This window comes from Thunnus albacares, chromosome 7, assembly GCF_914725855.1.
Source record: "Thunnus albacares chromosome 7, fThuAlb1.1, whole genome shotgun sequence".
Taxonomy (NCBI): domain Eukaryota; kingdom Metazoa; phylum Chordata; class Actinopteri; order Scombriformes; family Scombridae; genus Thunnus; species Thunnus albacares.
This window is the reverse complement of record NC_058112.1, coordinates 14,664,528-14,680,718: the sequence shown is the minus strand read 5'-3', so window position 1 is coordinate 14,680,718 and position 16,191 is coordinate 14,664,528. Positions and strand designations below refer to the sequence as shown.

The 16,191-nt window shown below is 39.0% G+C and overlaps 2 protein-coding genes across 4 annotated transcripts; one reads left to right on the top strand and one right to left on the bottom strand.

Moving 5' to 3' along the window:
• Positions 1–321: 321 nt before the first annotated feature.
• tmem263 (transmembrane protein 263) lies at positions 322–4,021 on the bottom strand. 3 transcript variants are annotated; one of them, XM_044357929.1, is made up of 3 exons: positions 3,793–4,021; positions 2,281–2,349; positions 322–1,924 (listed from the first exon to the last, which is right to left on the bottom strand). In XM_044357929.1, the coding sequence occupies exons 2-3, from the start codon at positions 2,345–2,347 to the stop codon at positions 1,626–1,628; spliced, it is 366 nt and encodes a 121-aa protein (XP_044213864.1). In that variant the 5' UTR covers positions 2,348–2,349; positions 3,793–4,021; the 3' UTR covers positions 322–1,625. The 3 variants fall into 3 exon arrangements, with proteins under 3 accessions (XP_044213864.1, XP_044213866.1, XP_044213865.1); XM_044357931.1 differs by lacking the exon at positions 3,793–4,021 and adding an exon at positions 3,249–3,769; XM_044357930.1 differs by lacking the exon at positions 3,793–4,021 and adding an exon at positions 2,880–3,219.
• Positions 4,022–6,392: 2,371 nt separating this feature from the next.
• On the top strand, positions 6,393–16,140 carry si:dkey-103i16.6 (uncharacterized protein LOC557125 homolog). Its single transcript, XM_044357927.1, has 8 exons — positions 6,393–6,667; positions 12,675–12,903; positions 13,015–13,170; positions 13,486–13,718; positions 14,646–14,746; positions 14,848–15,009; positions 15,124–15,333; positions 15,525–16,140. The coding sequence occupies exons 2-8, from the start codon at positions 12,683–12,685 to the stop codon at positions 15,744–15,746; spliced, it is 1,305 nt and encodes a 434-aa protein (XP_044213862.1). The 5' UTR covers positions 6,393–6,667; positions 12,675–12,682; the 3' UTR covers positions 15,747–16,140.
• The last annotated feature ends 51 nt before the right edge of the window (positions 16,141–16,191 follow it).

The following is a 16,191-nucleotide window of genomic DNA, read 5'->3' as shown; positions in this document are numbered from 1 at the left end:
TGAAATGAGTTATACTGAAATGTCCCTTTAAGTCTGGGTGAAAAGAAAAGGAAAGAGGAATTATCACATCTAACACTCTTAACAGAAAAAGGACATTTTGATGGAAAAACTAAAAATGCTTCAAACAATAAAAGATGATACTACACAAAATAAATTAATCTACAAATACGTCAGCTTTGAAGAGGCAGATTGGGTTCTGAAATTAAACCTCTGTAGAAATTTCTGAATATTAACTGACAAACTGAATAATTTGAATGAGAAACTGTTTTAGTCCCACAGTATTTATATTGAATCTTTTCATGATGGAACACAAAACATACACAACCTTCAGCATTTGTTTTATTTAAACAAGTATTGAATACAACATAGTCATGTTTCAATAAATTCTCACTGTTCAGCAAACTTCCAAACATTCTGCAACACTGATAAAAATAACAGCTTTGAAACCTTAGTTCTGCATGACGCAAGGCTTGCATTTTACAGTTAAAAAGGTATTGAAATAGTAAACACGGTGACCATATAGGCCATAATAGAGGAGCGTTTGGGAAATGTTATGGTTCAGAACTAAGTGTCCTTTTACGGGTCAAGCTTTGGTGCAGTGGAAGACATTTATTTTACATTTATGAAACTTCTGTGTCCAAATGTGACTCATTTATTTTTGAAGGAGACATATTAAATATATTGATTTGAGAGCGGCAACATGTCAAAGTAAGTATAGCGGAGCCAAAAGAAGTGTAACATATAAAATGTGATTCAACAAACTTAGACTCAACTAGTTCAGTCATTGCTGTAATTCTGACTGGAAATAAAGTTCATCGCAATCAAAATACTCCGACTCTTGTTGTAATAAATCAGATTCTGTATCAAAAGAAGGAGTTGTTTCTTACTGAGCTGAGGACATAACCAGAGGAAAATCCAAATTGTCACAACCATATTAAACTGGACCGCACTTTTCACATCTTCAGACTTATTTGTTCATTTGTGAATCCTGAACAATTTACTGAACAGGAAGGTGTTTTAAGAATGCTGTGCACATTTCCAGATCCGTTTAAAAGTGTTTGCCAGTGGACAGTGAAACATTTCCAATTCCCAATAAACACCTCATTGTCAGTTATAGATCATAATCAATCATTGATTGTCTTGCAAGTGACATTTTAGTGCATTAACGCTTACTTTGCTAAGCTGTTCTCCTCTGGTGCTAAAGCTAACTAATCTGTCAAATACAGTGAAAAAAAGTGTTGTGGTTTATTATAAATAATGAAACATGGACATTTTATTTCAGGCACTGGTGATCATAGTTTTCCTTTCACAACAGAGCAGGAGAGTCTTTGTAAGTTCTTGCTTTGTAGGTCCTTACCACATAATTGAATGAATGTGGGGTTTACAAAATATATATATATGTATATCTATATATCTATATATATATATATATATATATATATAGATAGATAGATATACATATATATATAAAACAAACTTAAGAAAAAAAGAAATCAAAAACAAAGCGCAGACCCCTCACCAAAACATGTACACTGAACTTTTGAGTCTTCTGTTGCTCTTTTCCTGCTCAGCCGCTGTTGATTGTAAAACAACCTCAGCTGTGTGCGTTCATTCTCCTCTTCCCGTCAGTCAGACTTGTCCTTCTTTTTGCCTCCTCCTATGGGAACTTTGCTGACCACTGCAGAACCGACAGCGGTCACTCCTCCAGCTACAGCACATACTCCTCCTTTAACCAGCCCCACTCCCATTGCGGGCACCGCAGCTACAGAAGTGACAGCGGTCTTGGTGAGGTCCAGACTCTTTCCTCCTATCCAGGTCACACCGCCCACCGTCGCTCCTAAAGCCCCCTTGGTGGCGCCGTACAATCCCCCCGCCAGCCTGCCAAACATGCCTGGCTGTGTCTGTGGGTGGTCCTTGAGGGTGTCTGATTAAAAAACAACAAAAGGACATACTGAACATACTGCATCTTCACAGGCCTCGTCTTGATATTCAGGGCATACAATGATACCTGACCCATAATAAGGATTTTATCATATGACACATGAATTCTGCAATAGGAATTTAACTTAATCAAGACACTAATAGCTGTAAAAATTAAAGTTTCAATCTGTGCAAATATAGTACAACAGACAATAACAGCCACACACTGCAAAAATAGCTGATCATCAAGTTAACTTCATAAGCCATATTTCCAGATAATGTGTCATACATCTTAATTATGCACAGACAACTGTGCTAAGACGTGATCTAAAACCTTTGGCCCTTTGCAACTACACTTACCTGTAGTACCTGGCTCATCTTGGAGGTATGCAGGCATGTCCTCAGGCACCTGCTCCGCCTGACTCATCTCTGTGGGAAAACAAATGAGGTAATCACCAAAAGAGCCAGTGACACATAATATATTCAGACATAAAGTGTAACAAACAGTGACGAAAGCTACTCAGTCCGACACTGATGATGCGGCTCAAAATGGTTTTCATTCTGGCATCCTTAAACCCTTAAGACCCATGCCTGTGCTTGTTGTTGCATATTTTCCTGTGCATTTACCTGTACTGTGTGTAATGCAAAACAGCAGAAACAACTCCAAGATTTTTCTGTTTTTATGCCTTAAAATTCACATATTGGAGTATTCATGAAGATGAAGATACAGTGTCATCTTGTTTTGCCTGGTACATATTTAGCTTCAAATGTGTGCTAACCCAGGTTACCCTGTAATTGTGACATGTAGGTACACATATGTTATTAAAAGCAGTTGTTCCAAATAGCATGACATGCTTTATGTGCGACAGTCTGCAGTCAGAAGCCTTAACTGAATGTCAGTAGTTAGGAATGGGACTGGAATAGGCAGAGCAGTATACAAAGTAAATAAAGGAGCTTGCTTTGGGCGTGCTGCTGATCCTCAAACAAGGCAGACCTGTTCACGGTCTGTCACAGAGCTGTACAACAGGATGAAAACAGATGGCTAGGACACAAGTTCTATAATCAATCATAAAACGTTATAATGGTGAGGTAGCCTTTCCCTTATGTAAGTTAATTTAATAAAGAGCAACAGTGACCTCCGATGCAGACTTTATCTCAATAAACTGTTCCCCACATTATTGAAAAGTCAACCTGAATGTGTCTGGTTCACGTCGTTTGCTCATCGCGTTTATTAAGGTTAAATTTAAACTTAAGGAGCTCCTATTACTTTATCGCAAGCATTTAACAGCTGTGTGGACAAAAGCCCGGTGAGTAAACAACATTATCACCTTGAGTATCCCGGGATAACAGGAACAAGTATTTGTAGCTTTAATGGCCCACTGCGCCTGCGTCAACTGTACATTTAATGTTAACTTATGCTAACGTTGACCCCAAACACAGTTAGCGTTAAAACTCGACAGCCGCGCATGCTTACTTAAAAAATAGCAGCATTTCTGTACAATTTAATTTAATCAAGAGGGTTTCTGTGTGACTTCTGAAGCCAGATAACGTTTATCCGTCGTGTTTATCACAGCTAATGTGGTTGTTTCGCATCCAGTCTCAACGTATCGTTAGCTGAGGCACCTAAACAGACACGTCATTCCCGAAATACCAAACATCACTTTAACGGTTCGTCTTTTTCACAAATAAATCAATCTGGCGTTACATTTATCGGTATTTTCGTCAGCCTATCTGTCCCGCTGATTAATAACGGTCGATGGAGTTTGCTTAAAAGCCTGTTTGAACGATAAAATGGCTCAGTTTTTTCTCCGTCTGCAGAAGTTCTTCATCAAACTGAACCCCAACTAGTTAGAAGGTGATTTGGCAACTTACCTCGTTTTGTAACGTTAGCAAGTCAATCCAATGTACACAATGCGCTGCCAGAAGGACTTAAATACCAACTGCCCTAAATAATTTTCAGCTTCCACGGCCTGTAATGAAGTATCTGCTGGTGGTGTTGTCTGCTTGTTTTTTTGGAGGAGGACCTCAGTCTCCACCCATAAAAACACAGAGGTACACTGTCCGCAGACTGGAGCTCCAGCTGCTGGCTGCGTTTACTGAAGCACATGCATTCATCCTGCTGCAGAGAGAAGTAGTTATTAATGTCTGACTGCTCTCATTGTTGTTTAATACTGTAGTTCACTCTTTTTTTTTTTTTACACTTCCATTGTGTCTGTGCATGTGGGCGTGAATGCACAAACACAGGGAAATTGCATTTTAAAGAGATGAGAAAAATTTCTGATATGTTTTGGTGATAATTAAGAACTAAACTTGAGATCTACATTCAGAAATTTCCTTAAGGTGTAGTATTAAATGTGGGGACATGAATGAAAAATGAGGTAGATATAATACAATAAAGGTTTATTTAGTGGTTTTGTCTATATGGTGACTTTGGCGGGAGAGGAAACAAAACAAAACCCCCAAAACAACTTCCTGCCCTCAAAGTGGAAGTGACGTACATCCTCCTCTTGGATCATAATGCAAAGATCGTCTCTTCAACGTCAGCTATCACGCCAGGATTAAAAACAGATCGGAATCTAATACTTCCCTCATAAGTGGAGTTGACATGAACAAAAAAAAAGCATGATTATGTTAAGGCCGGATGACTGTCTGTGCAGAATGTGAAACTTCCCGCGTGGCTCAGATGCCACAAACCCCCCAGGTGTGTCAGCTGGTTTGTGGTGATGTGATTATTTGGAAATTTGTTTGGGAATATGCATTTCTGAGCTGCTTTTTAGCTGAAGTGATTCAAGATTATTGTTACATGCACAGCAACACAGTGAGTAGCAACACTGAAGGCAGTGAAATGTGGCTTCTTCGCGCTCTAGTTCCAATTAGATTATGAAATAAATATTTACAACTGTAGAAAAAAGAAGGAGAGAGAAGAGAAAGATGAGACATAAAAAAATATATGTGTACAAATATACATTATATTGCATACTGTGTGTGTGTTTGGTGGGGGTGGGGGTGATTAAGGCAGGTCCTGCATTATCACCTGGCTCTACTACCTGTTTTATGTATTATAGAGGCCCTCTGTGTGTTAAAATTAAGAAAGTAATAGGTGAAGGCCCATAACAACACCTGACATGCAAATGTGTTACATCCATCCATCTGTGCAGTTTTGGGGGTGCTGGTCCTGATCCCAACTAATATTGGGTGAGAGGAAGCGTTCAGGTAACCACAGTGTCAAATTCTGTTACATACGAGAAGATTCAGTTGTGTAAGCTAAAACTTCTAAAATATAAAATAAGAAAATTATGTCTAAATACAGTCCTGATATGATATTGTCAGGTGTTGCAGGGAAGAAAGTGTTTTTTTCTCATAAAAAAATGCAGTGTATGCATCAGTATAAGCTTGTGATCATAAAATTGACATATCTGATATATTAGACAGTATCTTAAGCACTTTGCAATATATTTTCAGTCATTTGAATTATTTCATTGTTGTTTGGGTGTATTTCTGTCAGCTACCATTTCATGTTCTGAATTATTTTTGTTAAGTTGTGAAGTTGTGATCACTGTTTGGTCTGGAGAATCTGGAGAGATCTTCAAAACCAAAATCAGTCACTTCAGTCAAGAATTTCCTGACAAATATACAGCTGTACTACAACCATTTTTTTTATCATGTTTGAAATAAGGCCTCAAAAAGGATGAAGAACAGTCACAGACCTATTCTGATTTCTATTTCTGTGTGTTTTTACCTGAAGTAAAGTGCATTAGGGCTGCAACTAACGAATATTTTCATTATCAAGTAATCTGTTAAGATATTCAGTTTACTGTTGTAGAAGACTTTAAAAAAACTGAAAATATTCACATTTAAAAAGCTGGAATCAGAGAATTTGGAAATTTTCTTCTTTAAAAAATGACTCAAATGATTAATTGATTATCAAAATAGTTCACAATTAATTTAATAGTTGCCAACTAATTGATTAATCGCTGCAGCTGTAAAGTGTATTCTTAAAACAGATTGTAATAATAATAATAATAATAATAATAAACTTTATTTATATAGGCCTAGCACTTTTCAAAAACAAGTTTACAAAGTGCTTCACAGACATAAAAACAGAAAATACACAATGCAATTACATATTAAAAAGTTACAATGCAATAAGAAATGGAAACAAAGATAAAAGACAATGAAAAATCTTAAGAATAAATAAGTGTAAAAACATAAAACAAAAGAAGGAACAATACTAGAAGACACAACTAGTATTGTTCTACTTCACTACTAGAATAACACCAGAAGATAAATGCTGCACACATAACAGCTGGACACACACACACACACACACACACTTAAAACATGAACCCGTGTATACATCCACTTTTTCTCATCCTAAAACCAGACTGGGACTCAGGAACCGGAAACACAGCACCACGTGACTTTCCAGCTCCGTTTTCCCGCCCGCGTTCGTAATGACTTCTTTAGTATCCGGAAATAGCAGCAGAGTGACATCTCTGTCCTCCAACACCGTCACAGTTTGTGCTGCATGCAGATAAAGTGTTTGTATTTCAGGAGGAGACACCTTTAGTACAGCTGCAGCAGAGGTGGACCAGACTGCTGCGGCTCCACCACAAGATCCGAGTTTACTGATTAAAAAGAAAAAGAAAAGCTCAGCGAGTTTCGTTTCGGATGTAAAACAAGAGTCTGCAGCCTGTCTGTCGTCGCCGTCTGCTCAACATTCAAAAGTTCCTCACTGGAAAGACAGGTAGCTAACGATGATGATGATGATGATGATGATGATGATAGCCCCCTTATATCCTAAATGTTATTATTGTTCTTACCAGAGCAGGTCTACGGATTGTGGACTTCCACCTTCTAACAACAATCCCCCCAAATACATTTTAAAGGCAGCTTCCAAAAGCCTGGTATATATTTTTTAATTAAATTTAAGATTTAGAGCCACATCAGGGTGATTAGCTGGAAATGTAATGAATCCCTGAGCTTTGGTGGTACAATTAAAAAATTGCAGACATTCAACTATCACTTGTTTGCTCCATTGTGTTTACTTCATGTGACTCTACCTACACTGTTTCTCTCCAATGAAAAGCTGTTATGTATCTCATTTTGTAAAATAGAACTGGATAGGTAATGCTGAATGGTGAAGCTAATTAGTGGTCCAGGACTAAAATGTCAAAGCTGTTAAATTGGTAAGACTAGGCACGTTTATTTGTATAGCACATTTCAACAATAAGGTAATTCAAAGTACTTTACAGAGAGCATAAAAAGGCATTAAGACAGAATATAAAATACATTTAAAAACAATTTTAAAAAGTGTTAAATTGGAAATAAAAAGAAGCTAAAATAGAATAAGACAGAGATTAAAAGTTACAATGCAGTGTACGATATTAACCCTAATAAAAGGCAGCAGCAAACAGAAAAGTCTTCAGCTGTGATTTAAAAGACCTGAAGTTTTCTGGGAGTTTGTTGGTGTAAAAATATCAAGCAGAATGACACATGTCCTCCACAAGATAACTTATTCAGTCTGTTCAGTATTAAAAACAACACATGACAAGCTTTTCAATTTAGAGAAAATAATATTTTCAGTCAGTTATGAAAATTGTAATTAACTTGCCTGATAAATTAAATCACTTTCAGAAACAGTATATATAATCTGCTTGGCATCATATGACTGAAAACATCCTCATTGTGTTCTTGTGTCACGTGTGTAGTTCTTCAACTAACAATTATTTTCATTATTGATGAATCTGTTGATTATTTTATTGATTAATCACTTAGTTGTTTGGTGTATAAAATGTAAACGGTGAAACATGTCGATGACTGTTTCCTAAAGCCCAAGATGATGTCCTCAAACTGAAAATATTCACATTTGAAAAGCTGGAACCAGAGAATTTGTACATATTTTTCTTTAAAAAATTACCCCAAATGACTAAAAGTTTATCACAATAGTTGCTGAATAATTTAATAGTTTATAGCTAATCGACTGATCTATGCATATGTGTGTGTGTGTGTGTGATATCTCTGTCTATCATGGTGTCATCAAGACAAATGAGATTGATTGATTGTATTTGCTCATGAAACAGGGTCAATAGTTTGTGTGAAAATGATCTGAATAGCTAATCGGGTTTGTTGAGAATCGAGATTTGTGGCTTTTTGCGAGCCAAAAAACTAATTTATGTAAAAGGAGTCAATGCAGCCCTCTTATGTAAGCTGGTCACAGTTTACCACAGTATATGTGGCACTGATTGTTTTTCCAAAGTGGGCTGGTGGTTTTTATGTGTAATGAGTTGCTGTTTCCAGCAGGTGGCAGCATAACCTCAGTTATAGCAGCTCTTCCGCTACTGGAGGCAATTTATTATTTTTCACTTGTGTCAGAATTCATTCAGTGTTTTTGTAGCAATGAAAAAACTTCCAAAAGTGGATTTTGTCTTTTCTAAAAATGAGGATTTGGTCACACACAGTTAATCATACTGACTGATGCTTTGTTTTCAGTTAATGTCCCTTTTTTATTTCAAGAAAAGTTAAAACTATTCTGTTTTCAAAGACTATTTCTATAACCAACAAGACTTCAGCTCATTAATTGATCAACAAAAAACTAATCAGCACCTATTTTGATAATCGTTTCAGTTATTTTTAAAGTAAAAATGTCAAACATTTGCTGATTTGCCTCTCAAATGTGAGAATTTGGCATTTTCTCTGTTTTATTTCATTGTAAATTAAATATCTTGAAGTTTTAATCTGTTGATACGACAAAACAAGCAATTTGAAGACGTCATTTTTTCACAGTTTTCTTATATTTTATACTCTAAACGATTAATTGAAACGTTAATGAGCAGATTAATTGACAAAATAATAGTTAATTACCCCAGATTATGGGTAGCATTTATTTGTTTTGAATGGCTTTACATTTAATTTCATTGTTTTGTGGTACAGAGTGGTCCTGTGTTTCCAGTTGGGATGACTTGAACATGCAGCGTTTACTTTCAGCTCCTTTACTCTTAAAGAATCTATGTGGCTGCATAAATGGTATCACATCCCATTATTGGTAGATTGGTGCTTAATTTAGGGCTGGTACTTCCTCAGAGGGGTAACAGGACAGGAGTCATTAGTTAGACATCGACCCATTGGGCAAAATTAGCTCTCCGCCGCCCTCCTTCCCCTCTGTGTGTGAACAAACAATATACTAACACAAATTAGGACTCGCTGCTTTGTGTCGACTGAGAGTCCAACAAAGATGCTACACAGAGTGATATGTCATTAGTGAGCAGGTGGGGAAAGAGAACATAGAGCTGTTGCCTCTCCAACTAAGTAATGAAGAGGTTTCCATAGTGACCAGGCGGCCTGTTGCCGTCCGTGGTTTGGGGGGCAGCAGAGATCAAAGACTGCTGTTCTCAATTCTGCTGTAAGTGAAGGGTTAAATGCAGGGGTTGCAGGGGGAAAGCCCCTCATTAAACTTAACCAAATCTCCTTTAAGACGCTGACATGTCAGTCCAGAGACGTCAGGTAGATGTTTATTTAACACTCAGAATAAAGTAACAGTGTCGCAGGTTCACGCTGCTGAGAGTCAATAAGGATCTGATCATCTGTCTTGTTATGCTAATTAGTATATTTCTCTTCCTAATAAGGAGAACAATTATTATTATTATTGTTGTTGTTGTTGTTTGTGTTGTATTTTCTATTTTAACATTGAAAATAGGGCAGACATTGTCAGTTGATTAATTGATTAGGTGATTGACAGAAAAGTCATCAACAACAGTTTTGACAAGTTATTTATCAAAGCAAGAATGACAAACATTTTGTGGTTGCAGCTTCTCAAATCTGAGGATTTTCTGCTTTTCTCCTTTTATTTTATTATGAACTTGAATATATTTTGGTTTTGGACTGTTGCTCTGACAAAACAATTTGTCAATTTGAATTTATATATTAAAAATTAGCTATTGTTAGTTGCAGCCCTAATCTAAAAGAAATATCAAGTTACTTTTAGACAAGCATGCAAATCAGCCTGTATGCTGGCTGGTTGAATTTCAACTCTGTTGTCATGACTTCAAAGCTCCTCCACACAAATAGTCCACCTACACAAGTGTTTTGACTTCATTTGCATATTTAGACTGTTGACTGATTGACAAACCTCCTCACTCAGCTAGTTGCAACTGTTAGGGCCGGACATCTCGCACCATTTTAATGTCAATAGTACATCCCAGCGTCGCTCCACCCAGAGGTGTAATCAGCCAGCAAATGTTGTTGTATTGTTATTGGTTACCTGTGTAAAGGCAGTAGTTTATATTATCATTCCAGGAGTATTTATTGTCAGAGCGCTCTTGTGTAGGTATGTGTGTTGTTAATCAGTAGATATATATATTTATAAAAGTCCACTAGATCACAGTTTTATGAGGTGAAGTCTAATTAACTAAACACTTGTGTGAACTGAGTTCAATCATAATTAACTAATAATTAGTTTCTAATATCTGAAAGGAGACTTGCTGTATATTGTTGAAGTTACCTGTATGGAAGTAGTTTTTTACAAAGTAGAAATGATTATCTGGTTGTTGTTGTTTTTTTTGTTTTTTTTAAAATACTTTTGTTTTTTTCTACTTTACATTTTAGCATTTCAGGCAAGAACTTCTTCGTCAATGAGCAGTAAATGTCGAGCAGATAGTGGTTTTGGTCATTTAAACACATGTTGTTGTTTAGACACAAACTTTTTGCCTGCTGCTCTTCGGCAGTGTTTGAGTTTTAGTCCCAGCCTCCGAACTTGTAAAAGGATTACCCATTAGTCTGACTTTTTTCGGGGGTTTATGGTGAGCAGCGAGGTGTGCCCAGTGTTGTAGGACAGTCCTAACATATGAGCAGCTACACCCCTGGTGGTCCGGTACTGCGGCACACTGGGCTCAGCTTTTCGACTGGGGAGAGCTGCGAGAACGAGCCGTGTGAAAGGCTGAGCGAGGGGGGCTCTCAAATCCTTTTTAAGCCTTTTGTCATTTATACAGGGATTTATTTGTCATTAAAGAAAAATAACTGCATTTGTGGCACAATTAGGCCTTTATCAGATAAAAAGGTGGATCTTATAGCATTGAGGGCCACTCTTATCTAAAATAACTTTCTGTATGCCTGTGCATAAAACTTTTTTTTGCATTTTTCTGGATGTAAATTTTTTAATATTGCACAATACCATCTTAAGTTGTTACAGGTTTTTGTCGAAGCATCCTCCATTTTGTCAGCATTGTTCTTTGCTGCTCTGGTTGTTGACTGTTTGCCTGAAAACCTGCTGCTGCCTCCGCTGCACCAGTTTTCTCTACTGCTGGTTTCCTCTAGATCTGCCCCCATGTTGAAGCTACGTCTCTCTTTGAACAGTAACCAACATTTTTCCAATGACTCAAGTTTAATGTAGTAAATTCATAGTATTTTGTGGGCCGGACCACTGTTGAGTCTGCACTACACCATCTGTGTGGGACCTTAATAACTGGGCTGGTGATTTATTGCCTGTACTCAGCAGTGTCTTTTTTAGAGGAGCCCAGACAAAAGGCAAGACCCTCACCATCCCGCTGTTTTTTAATAGTTCTTTAGGATGTGCAAGGGAGGAAAAAAACACACTAGTATTGTGGGGGCTCCAGCCTTGAAGGAGGTAAAGAAGATTGAGTGCCTGAAATGAAAACAGAGATTTTCAAGATTCCAGGAGGCAAAAGCTACATCTGTTTTAAGCTAGCTAATTTTCTTTAAATGTTAATGTAGCAATTGGGGGAAAAAAAGCTTAAAGGCCACAACCACCCATCACTTTCTGGCTGTATTTCTGCTCTGTAAGCCTTCAGTGACCCCTCTGTTCGTCTCCCGGCTCCTCCGGAGGGCGATAAGGTGCTGCTGGAGAAAAGCTCGTCTTATCTCCCTGCTGCCCTCTGAAGCAGTCATGTTTTATGGGTTGTAGCTCTTTTGTTTCCTTGTTCGCTGCCTCTCCCTGATCACTCACACTCATTCCTCATAGAAGTTGTTTGAAGGCCTAGAATAGCTTTGGAAAAGAAGCCCTCCACCCCCTCCTCCTTCTGTCTCCTCTTCTTCTTCTTCTACTCCTCTGTTCCCTCTTTATTGAATCCTGCCTCCGTATCATTTATCTCTGCACCCCCCTCCCACTCTCTTTTTCCTCAGTCTGAGGGGGCCGTTAGGGGGCATCCTCTTTTCTCTCCCAGCTGGGTTTGTTGACACACAGTCAATCTACGGTTCCCTTTCACCTCTACCACCCCTCTTTTTAAGGCTCACCCTCCACCCCCCTCGGCTATACCCTCCGCTTTCCCTGAACAGTAAAGCTGCCACAGCTGTGGACTGTATTAGCATAGCTGCTGAGCAGCAAAGGGGGGTTGCTAAATATATTGCAGCCATTACCTTTTGTTCAGCAGTTGACAGTTTTAAAACATTTCAGCTTCTCTCTGTGCAAAGGGGATGAACAGAAAGGATGCCACGATAATTTCAGTGTAACAGCTTTTTAAATATGGGTGGAGGGAAAGGAGGGAGGCAAATGAAAAGCAAATCACTGAAAGCAAGGCAATGACTAATTAGAGCAGGTAGAAAAACAAAGCAAAAAGCTTCTATTTTACATTTTGCACAATAAAGAAATAAAAAAAAAAATTCAATTTTCAAATGTCATTCGGACAAATCTTGCTTTAAGCTGATAGCGCGGAGGAAATGAATCTTGTATGACGACTCATAAACAGTGATTGATGTTTCATTTAGGCTGAATGATTTGTTTGTTTTCTTGCTGTCAACAGGTGTTGGAATGAACAGGTCCAGGTCCAGCTGGGATAAAAAAGCCCCTCAACCTCCAGTCACTCGGCTAACCCGCAGCTCCAGCTCCCAGGCCAGGCACAGCGACCCCGCAGAGCTCCAGGACTCCGGGCCGAGCCCGTATGGAAAACAACGCAAAAAGCAGACGGACTCAGCTCTGGCCCAGGACCTCAGCCAGATGAGTGTCAGCGGACAAGACGGTGTACCTACAAGGTGAGGAAACATTAGAGAGACTGTTTATATGAAATATTTCTGACTCTGCCTCTAGATGTTGCTCATAGCAGAGAAATGCTATCATGTGCCTTTTCTTGGCCTCCTCTCCAGTAAAGGAAAGATGTCCAAAGGTCCTCAGCCTACTGGGTCCAGGTCCCGGGGCGGTCTTGCCTCTGTGTCTCGGCTGGTGAAGCTTGGCCGCTGTAAGAATGTGGTTGTGGTAGCCGGAGCAGGGATCAGCACTGCCAGTGGAATACCAGACTTCAGGTCGGTGTCTGCAGGGTCTGTGCTCTCTGCAGCCTCCTCTTCATCTCTCTCTCTTCTATACGAGTCCTTGAATATTTTCATTGTGCTCTGTTCAGTTCCTTTTCTAAAACTTAAGTGTAAACCTGCTTAGTCGTTATAGAAACTGTCCAGCAACATACTGGCTCTGGTTTCCTTGGTTAAGTGTGTCAAAAGAGCTATTAATCCCTGGGAACAATTATTGAGAAAGACACTTATTGTTTGCTGCTCTTCAATGAAGGCTTGTACTGAAATGCCCAAAATGAACATGTAAAAATGTTTGTACTTCCCCGTCTTCAGAACTCCAGGAACAGGTCTTTATGCCAACGTGGAGAAGTACAACATCCCGTACCCAGAAGCCATTTTTAACATCGACTACTTCTCCAACGACCCGCAGCCTTTCTTTTCTCTGGCCAAGGCGCTGTATCCTGGCAGCCACAGGCCCAACTACATACACTACTTCATCCGCATGCTTCATCACAAAGGCCTGCTGCTCCGAATGTACACGCAGAACATTGACGGACTGGAGAAAGGTGAGTGAGATGTTAAAGGGAACAAAAAATCAGCCAGAAATAGATCTTTACATGAAACTGTCAGGCGAGCTGAAAGTACATGAAGTTTTTTCATTACAGAGTAGAAACTTGCACAATAAATGATGCGATCCAAATTCAAACCCAATCCTCTAATTACTTATCTTCAAGCAAAAAATATATTTTTTATGTAACCAAACATATCACAATTAACTGCAAACAGAAACAATTGAAGACGGTGCCATTTACTTTGTTTTTTTTTGATTAACTTTTTAAAATTTATTCTAATTATTTATCAATGACAACACACATGAATTACCTTCAAAATTGTGTAAGTGTAGGTGTCAGAATTAGCCAAAGTGCTAGTTTTCTTCTGCAGTCCCTGGGCAGGTTGATGTTATGCATTAAAAGAAACAACACATACAAAAAGCAGAACATCACAGCTCATAAATCAAAGCAGAAGAGACTCGTATTCAGTGTGACATTCAGAACATTCAGAATAAAAATACAATAACATGAAGGGATGTTTGTAGAAGACTCACCTGAAATGTTTACTTCTCACCACTGGTTACAATGACAAAATATCTAGTGACTAACACATACTGGGATGCCAGTTTAACCCATTTAACCCTCAAACTTTTTTTTAAAAATGTTTTACTGCTGATGTGTTGTTCTGAACCACATGAAAAGTTTGTAGAAAAACAATAAAGCAGCTCTTGTGAACATTTAGTCAATGAACGCATCACCTCAGAGATGTGTGTTCATTGTTTCTCTTTTACACCACCAGTAGTCGTGCACTTCTGACACTTTCAGGTGTTCACATTGACTGCCTTTCATCTAGCCCACCAGTGACGGTCTGTTTGTTTGCTGAAGTGGATGACCCTGTTTGCTATGAATGTCCTTCATAATATTTAATAACTTTTCTCACAGTTTGTGGCATCCCAGATGACAAACTTGTGGAAGCTCACGGTAGTTTTGCTACAGCTTCCTGTCACCTGTGCTACACTCCGTACCCTGCTGAGGAGGCTAAGGTACACTTAGTCATTGATCTGAAACCATTCATATTTCAACACAGTGCCTCATTGCATTTGATACCACATTGATGCTTCCTTCATTTGTGTCTGTCTCACAGCACGCCATAATGAATGACAACGTCCCCATATGCACATTCTGCGCCGCAACAGTCAAACCTGACGTTGTGTTTTTTGGAGAGGACCTTCCACAGAAGTACTTCCTCCACACTGAAGACTTCCCCAAAGCAGACCTGCTAATCATTATGGGCACCTCTTTACAGGTGGACAATAGCATTTTTAATGTCTTTATTAATTAAAATTGGTTTCTAGCACATTTCTTTGGCAGGTAAATCTTAAGTTCACTTATATCTGAACAAAAATTCAATGTTTTATAGATTGAGCCTTTTGCCAGCCTGGTGAATACGGTGCGCTCCACTGTGCCACGTCTCCTGCTGAACCGGCATGCTGTGGGTCCGTTTGAGAAGGTCCCACTGCGGAGAAACGACCACATGGAACTGGGTGACCTGGCGGACACTGTCCGGAGATTTGCTGAAATGCTCGGCTGGAGCAACGAGATCGAAGAGCTGATGAGTCAGGAAACAGTGGTGCGTTCCTTCTTAAGCTCTAGGCTCTTAGCTGTCTAACGACTCTTCTGGGGTTCTTTATTTTTCTTTATTAGTTATTTATTTATTTTTTTACTACATTTAGAACTTTGTAAAATTGAAAGGTAAAGACAACACAGCTTAAAAGGCTCTATTGAGAGGATTGACCATGGCAATAATTATCCTCACTGCAGAGCTTCACCACATCAGTAAGCAGCTCTCCATCAGTGAGCGGACAGATGCCTTGCCAGAGCACCTCGAACGGCCTGATGAGCAGAGGAGCATCAGAGCCTCAGGGCAGGATGGAGACATCCAGGTCCAGACCAGGAGCTCAAACAGCAGCCAGCAGCGGCAGCGAGGAGACGGACTCTGAGACGGACAGCAAGAGCACTGCATCCTCCAGCCCGAGCAACTGACGCCGCATGTTTCATAAAATAAGACACTGGAAAAGGTTTGAGACAGTTTCCTCTCTCCTTTGTTCGCAGTAAGACTGTTCTCCGGTATTCTGTACACACACAATGTTTTATCTAATGGATTTCAATGTGTGCATTTAAGTGGCACAGTGTGTGAGATGTTCATATGTACAAATAAAAAAAAAATCATATCAAAGACAGTTTGTCAAGCTCAACAAGCGTATTTAAGCACTTATTATGGAGGAAGGGTCCATCCAGAACACTAGTCAATGTCTCAGCCCTGTCCAAATGTTTCTGCATGTGTTCTTAAACAGACGCCAGCAAATGTGTTCATGTTTTATATCAGTACAACACTGTATTTGAAACAATATTTAATAAAGGTTTTGTGTAATTTGCACTTCTTCTGTCCTTCTATAAAGGTCCATGTTGTGTTACGAGTACAAAAAGA

Bases quoted from the DNA above. Each gene is read 5' to 3' on its own strand.
- tmem263 (XM_044357929.1), bottom strand. From the start codon at position 2,347: ATGAGTCAGGCGGAGCAGGTGCCTGAGGACATGCCTGCATACCTCCAA. The intron at 1,925-2,280 runs GTAAGTGTAGTT...TTTTTTAATCAG, and splicing joins AGATGAGCCAGGTACTACAG to ACACCCTCAAGGACCACCCA.
- si:dkey-103i16.6 (XM_044357927.1), top strand. From the start codon at position 12,683: ATGAACAGGTCCAGGTCCAGCTGGGATAAAAAAGCCCCTCAACCTCCA. The intron at 13,719-14,645 runs GTGAGTGAGATG...CTTTTCTCACAG, and splicing joins CATTGACGGACTGGAGAAAG to TTTGTGGCATCCCAGATGAC. The intron at 15,334-15,524 runs GTGCGTTCCTTC...TCCTCACTGCAG, and splicing joins TGATGAGTCAGGAAACAGTG to AGCTTCACCACATCAGTAAG.